We start from the raw sequence: 7,500 nt of genomic DNA, 5'->3' as shown, positions 1-7,500 counted from the left end.
AACAACAACAACACCACGCACTCACCTCAAAAACCATGGGTTGGAAGGCGAGAGAAAGTGCATGTGTGTGTTGAGCACAACTATAACATCATTCACAGCACGACACGAAAAACAACAACCACAACCACAACCACCACCACCACACACCACCACAAACAACAACAACAACAACAACACGCACTCACCTCAAACACCTGGGTTGGAAAGCGAGAGAAAGTGCGTGTGTGTGTTGAACACAACTATAACATCATTCACAACACGACACGAAAAACAACAACAACCACAACCACCACCACCACAACCACCACACCACAAACAACAACAACAACAAAAACAACAACACGCACTCACCTCAAAAACTTAGTTGGAAGGCGAGAGAAAGTGCGTGTGTGTGTTGAGCACAACTATAACATCATTCACAACACGACACGAAAAACAACCACCACCACAACCACCACAACAACAACCACCACACCACCACACCACCACCACAAACAACAACAACAACAACAACACGTACTCATGTCAAAAACCTAGCTGGGTAGGCGAGAGAAAGTGCATGCGTGTGTTGAGCACAACAACAACATCATTCATAACACGACACGAAAAACAACAACAACCACAACCACCACAACAACAACCACCACCACAAACAACAACAACAACCACACAACCATCACAAACAACAACAACAACACGCACTCACCTCAAACACCTGAGTCGGAAGGCGAGAGAAAGGCATGTGTGTGTTGAGCACAACAATAACATCATTCACAACACGACACGAAAAACAACAACCACAACCACCACAACAACAACCACCACACAACCACCACAAACAACAACAACAACCAACAACCACCACCACAAACAACAACAACAACAACCAACAACCACCACACAACCATCACAAACAACAACAACAACAACAACACACACTCACCTCAAACACTTGAGTCGGAAGGCGAGAGAAAGGCATGTGTGTGTTGAGCACAACAACATCATTCACAGCACGACACGAAAAACAACAACAACCACAACCACCACCACCACCACAACAACAACAACAACAACAACCACACAACCATCACAAACAACAACAACAACAACAACAACACGCACTCACCTCAAACACCTGAGTCGGAAGGCGAGAGAAAGGCATGTGTGTGTTGAGCACAACAACAACATCATTCACAGCACGACACGAAAAACAACAACAACAACCACCACCACCACCACCACCACACCACAACACCACCACCACAAACAACAACAACAACAATAACACGTACTCATGTCAAAAACCTAGCTGGGTAGGCGAGAGAAAGTGCATGTGAGTGTTGAGCTCAACAATAACATCATTCACAACACGACACGTAAAAAACAACAACAACCACAACCACCACCACCACACACCACCACAAACAAACAACAACAACAACAACACGCACTCACCTCAAACACTTGAGTCGGAAGGCGAGAGAAAGGCATGTGTGTGTTGAGCACAACAACAACATCATTCATAACACGACACGAAAAACAACAACAACCACAACCACCACAACAACAACCACCACCACAAACAACAACAACAACCACACAACCATCACAAACAACAACAACAACAACAACAACACGCACTCACCTCAAACACCTGGGTGGGGAGGCGAGAGAAAGGCATGTGAGTGTTGAGCACAACAACAACATCATTCACAGCACGACACGAAAAACAACAACAACCACAACCACCACCACCACCACAAACAACAACAACAACAACAACCACACAACCATCACAAACAACAACAACAACAACAACAACAACACGCACTCACCTCAAACACCTGAGTCGGAAGGCGAGAGAAAGGCATGTGTGTGTTGAGCACAACAATAACATCATTCACAACACGACACAAAAAACAACAACAACCACAACCACCACAACCACCACACCACCACCACAACACCACCACCACAAACAACAACAACAACACGCACTCACCTCAAACACCTGAGTCGGAAGGCGAGAGAAAGGCATGTGTGTGTTGAGCACAACAACATCATTCACAGCACGACACGAAAAACAACAACAACCACAACCACCACCACCACACCACCACCACCACACCACCACCACAAACAACAACAACAACACGCACTCACCTCAAACACTTGGTCGGAAGGCGAGAGAAAGTGCATGTGTGTGTTGAGGACAACAATAACATCATTCACAACACGACACGAAAAACAACAACAACCACACCACAAACAACAACAACAACAACAACAACAACACGCACTCACCTCAAACACCTGAGTCGGAAGGCGAGAGAAAGGCATGTGTGTGTTGAGGACACGCGGAGAAGCAAGCTGATCCAGTTCCGGTTTGGTCAGACGATCCATCATGGCTGTGGCTTTGTCTCCCTTCACGTACCCAGCACTGCCTCTCTGCAGCATCGATATGATCTCGAAGTGCCAGTGAGACCCTGGAAGACAGACAGACAGACAGAGAGAGAGAGAGAGAGAGAGAGAGGGGGAAGGAGGGAGGGAGAGGGAGGGAGGGAGAGAGAGAGAGAGAGAACACTGAACACTGAAATGTTTTTTGTCATTAGCTGAAAAGCTCTGGTGACATAGTAGGTTACTAATCAGAACAAAATGGTGCAAAATAGATAAAAATGGAACAGAAAGAGAGAGAGAGAGAAAAAAACAACAGAATTGAAACAACATAATGAAACCAATAAGAGATTTGCGACACTTTGGCACTTTGTCCATTAACTTAAAGTAGATGTGACAGGGGAGAGAGAGAGAGAGAGAGAGATAGAGAGAGAGAGATAGAGAGAGAGAGAGAGGGAGGGAGATTGACAGACATATCGATAGATAGATAGATAGACAGAGAGAGAGAGAGGCAGAGAGAGACAGAGATAGATATACAGAAAAATAGATACATAGATAGGTAGATAGATAGATAGACACAGAGAGACAAACACAGAGAGAGAGGGAGAGAGAGACAGACAGACAGAGACAGAGTGAGAAAAACAGAGACAGAGAGAGAGAGACAGACAGACAGACAGAGAGACAGAGAGGCAGAGACAGAGAGAGACAAAAACAGAGAGAGAGAGAGAGAGAGACAGACAGACAGACAGACAGACGGAGAGAGAGACAGAGGAAGAGAACGCAGGATCACAGGAAGTTTAATGCTAAGTCCACATGATAACACGCGCACATAAAGATATCCATTTGAAAAACTGAGGAAAAAACTGAGTCAGCAGAAAAGAAAGGAAAAACAGAAGAGAGAGAGAGAGAGACACACACAGAGAGACAGAGACAGAGAGAGACAGAGACAGAGAGAGACAGAGAGAGAGAGAGACAGAGACAGAGAGAGACAGAGACAGATTCAAAAATTTTATCACTCAAGGCATTGCCTAGTCTTCCAACCGGTCCTTGTAACATAGAGAGACAGACAGAGACAGAAAGAGAGAGAGAGAGTGAGAGAGAGAGAGAGAGAGAGAGAGAGTGACAGAGAGAGACAGAGAGAGAGAGTGACAGAGACAGCCAGAGAGACAGAGAGAGGTAGAGTGTGGGCTGGCCTCTCCTTCTGTCTCTCCCTTGCTCTCTCTCTCTCCCTCTCTCTCCCTTATATTCACTCTCTCACACACTCTATTTTTTCTCTCTCTCTCTTCACCTTGCTCTGTATCTCTCGCTCTCTCTTTCCCTTGCTCTCACTGTCACACACACACACACACACACACACACACACACACACACACACACACTCCCTCTCTCTCTCTCCCCTTGCTCTCTTTCTCTCTCACACACACACACTCTCTATTTTCGTTCTCTCTCTCCTTTGCTCTCTCTCACTCTCTCTCTTTCTCTCAATCTCTCTTTCTCTCACTCTCTCTCTCACTCTCTTTCTCTCTCTCTCACTCTCTCTCTTTCTCTCTCTCTTTCTCTCTCTTTCTCTCTCTCTTTCTCTCACTCTCTCTCTCACTCTCTCTCACTCTCTTTCTCTCACTCTCTCTCTTTCTCTCTCACTCTCTTTCTCTCTCTCTCTCACACTCTCTCACTCTCTTTCTCTAACTCTCTCTCTTTCACTCTCTATCTTTCTATCATTCTCTCTCTCTCTCTCTTTCTCTCTCTCTCTTTCTCTCACTCTCTCTCTTATCATTTTCTCATCCCCACACCCCTCCCCATCCCCACCCCACCCGAAAACCCCCCACCATCCCAAAAGAACAAAAAACAAAACAAAACAAAACCAAAAAAACAAAAAAACGAACCACTCTTTCCGTAGCCAGTCATGATGATGTCATCGTCCCGGATGACGGCGTCCCTGATGACGTCAACCTGATGACTGTAGGAGTAGGGCAGGGGGAAGGGGGGCAGCCACACACCGTCTGCGTCCCCGTAGTAAAAGGTGACCCCTGACCTGTCCTTGACCTCGCTGACCTCACTCATGGTCTGTCAGTTCGCTGTGAATTTTTTTTTTTTTTTTTTTTTAAACCTGAGGACACACTCGGACGTGTACGAACGTGCACGTAGAAACACATGTGCACGCATATATACATACACAAACATGTACATATACACGCATATGGACACACACACACACCGGCATGCGCTCGCACACACACACACATACACACACATACATGCACGCACTCACGCAAGCACTCACGCATGCATGGAAACATAAATGTACACGAGCATGCGCGTGCGTGCACATTCACACACATACAGAGAGAGAGAGAGAGAGAGAGAGAGAGAGAGAGAGAGAGAGAGAGAAATTATTGCAGGTTGGTTCTGCGGTATTCAGTCTCTGTCTGTCTGTCTGTCTGTCTCTCTCTCTCAACCCGTCGAACTATGTATACCCCCGAAAACGGAGTATGGCTGACTACATGGTGGGAGTAAAAACGGTCATACACTGTAAAAGCCCACTAGCGTAGATACTACGAGTGAACGTGGGAGTTGCAGCCCACGAACGAAGAAGAAGGAGTATATATATAAGACTTACAGACAAAAAGAAATATATACCTACTACACATGTGCACACAGCAGATGAAAAAAAAAGTTCACCGAAAGGTTCGTGTGGAACAATGATTTACAATTGCGCATACGCACAAGCATTAAAAAAATTAGATGAAACATCTCTGTTAATTCATCAGGTAATTGATCTGATTGATTATGATTGTAATGTTGCGTTGAATATGGTCAATGGTTGTGTTAAAGCGCATGCGGGATGTATGAAAAAGAAAATCAGTGTTCTAAAAACAGTGACTGGTATGACCAGGACTGTATGATAAGCACGAACAAGAGACGCAAGGCCTTCAAGACTCACTTGTGATAAATTAAGTCCCCTAGCATTAATTACAGAGTAATTTCCCTTTTTTACTATCTGCACCAAAACGTTTGCAAAATAAATAAAAATTCCATGCTTAGCAAAAGAAGTTCCTGTTTGAACAAAAAATGATAATAATGACTCCTCTTCTTGTTGGGTCAGAATAAGAGGTCAAAGTGCCAAGTTTAGAGAATACAAAAAATATAAATATAACAGTAAATGCAATTTGCATGTAATTAGGCTTCTTTTTTTAATTTTTTGTGCCCATCCCAGAGGTGCAATATTGTTTTAAACAAGATGACTGGAAAGAACTGAATTTTTCCTATTTTTATGCCTAATTTGGTGTCAACTGACAAAGTATCTGCAGAGAAAATGTCAATGTTAAAGTTTACCACGGACACACAGACACACGGACACACACAAACACACACACACACACACACACACACACACACACACACACAGACAACCGAACACCGGGTTAAAACATAGACTCACTTTGTTTACACAAGTGAGTCAAAAAAAAAGTATATTGGGGGATTTTTAATCGTAATAAAGGTCAATGGCATTGTGATTCATATTGTGTAGCAAGAAGAGAGTACAAAAGTCTGTCGAAAAGAGAAAGAGCACGGTAGGTATGGGTAATCGCAAACAGCTCGTTACTGCGAACGATTCGTATATACCACCCCACTTTGAAGTGTTCTTTACGGTTGTATTTGACAATTTAACGTCTGCTTCGACCTTTTTCTTATACCTTGATGAATATCCATTTCCAAGAACCTATCAAACATCGGCTGTTTTTGGCTATTTCCGCGCTCTTTCTTCTCTTCGCGCACCACTGCCGACCAAGGTTACGAACGTGCTCTCAAAATCCTAAAATCAAGTTGTAGGAGTTGAACTTTGACAAAGTTTAGAGTAGTTTTATTTGAACGGATATATTGAATGCGCATTACCAGTGCTGGGAGAATTTAAGCAAGCATATTGGTGACAGATCAGAGCGTCAGTTTTGACAGGAATCTGCAAAATGGTAACGTTTGCAATTAGATCATGGGATATTTTGACGTGAGTTTATTTGCTGCGCAGCTACTGAGCTACTCTCTTCTTCTTCTTCTGCGTTCACTCGTATGCACACGAGTGGGCCCCTACGTATATGACCGTTTTTACCCCGCCATGTAGGCAGCCATACTCCGTTTTCGGGGGTGTGCATGCTGGGTGTGTTCTTGTTTCCATAACCCACCGAACGCTGACATGGATTACAGGATCTTTAACGTGCATATTTGATCTTCTGCTTGCATATACACACGAAGGGGGTTCAGGCACTAAGCAGGTCTGCACATATGTTGACCTGGGAGATCGTAAAAATCTCCACCCTTTACCCACCAGGCGCCGTCACCGTGATTCGAACCCAGGACCCTCAGATTGACAGTCCAACGCTTTAACCACTCGGCTATTGCGCCCGTCTGAGCTACTCTCAAAAGGGTGTGTTTGTGTGCGGTGTGGGGTGTGTCTGTTTAAATGTCTGTCTGTGTGTTTGTGTGCATGTGTGATTAAAACCAACAATACAACAGTCTGGTGCGATGTTCCAATATTATGTTATGTCTAATGAGCTAAAGACCTGCTTCTGTTTTAATTGTCTGCATGTACTCAAAGCCATCATTCGCAGTTAGACTTGCCCGTTCGCATTTACCTTCAGGCACCCTTCAAACGTCGACAAAACATTGAAAAGAATGAGAAGACGAACTTTTCCTGGTGCAACCATTTAGAGAAAGCCTTCAAAAACAAAAGAACTACGTTTGACTATCGTACGACATAGTCTCTTTACAGTACACACGTTGAGCTGGTTGCTTCGACTGCATCGTTCGCAGTTACGCATATCTACCCTACAGATTCAGTTTCAGTTTCAGTTTCAGTAGCTCAAGGAGGCGTCACTGCGTTTGGACAAATCCATATACGGTACACCATATCTGCCAAGCAGATGCCTGACCAGCAGCGTAACCCAACGCGCTTAGTCAGGCCTTGAGAAAAAAAAAGAAAAAGAAAAAAAGAGATGAATGCATAAAAAAAGAACTGCTACTACTAATAATAATATGTATAAGGCGCAAAAACTTGATGAAGTCAACTATAAGCGTACAAATATATATATATATATATATATATATATATAT

General features: G+C 44.0%; 1 protein-coding gene across 2 annotated transcripts in view; it reads right to left on the bottom strand.

Annotated features, from left to right (window-relative positions):
• LOC143277700 (sulfotransferase 1B1-like) overlaps positions 1-7,500 on the bottom strand; it is a 36,715-nt gene that overhangs the window by 19,280 nt on the left and 9,935 nt on the right. Inside the window, exons 2-3 of one of the 2 annotated variants that reach the window (XM_076582623.1) lie at positions 4,278-4,469; positions 2,305-2,486 (exon numbers count right to left, since the gene is read on the bottom strand). In XM_076582623.1, coding sequence (XP_076438738.1) covers positions 2,305-2,486; positions 4,278-4,455 — 360 coding nt within the window. In that variant the 5' untranslated portion in view covers positions 4,456-4,469. Of the gene's footprint in view, positions 1-2,304; positions 2,487-4,277; positions 4,515-7,500 lie in introns of those variants that run through there. The other variant, XM_076582622.1, reaches the window with a different exon arrangement.

This window comes from Babylonia areolata, chromosome 34 (assembly GCF_041734735.1).
Source record: "Babylonia areolata isolate BAREFJ2019XMU chromosome 34, ASM4173473v1, whole genome shotgun sequence".
NCBI classification, from domain to species: Eukaryota; Metazoa; Mollusca; class Gastropoda; order Neogastropoda; family Buccinidae; genus Babylonia; species Babylonia areolata.
Note: the sequence above shows the minus strand (reverse complement) of the source record. Positions and strands in the feature narration are given on the sequence as shown.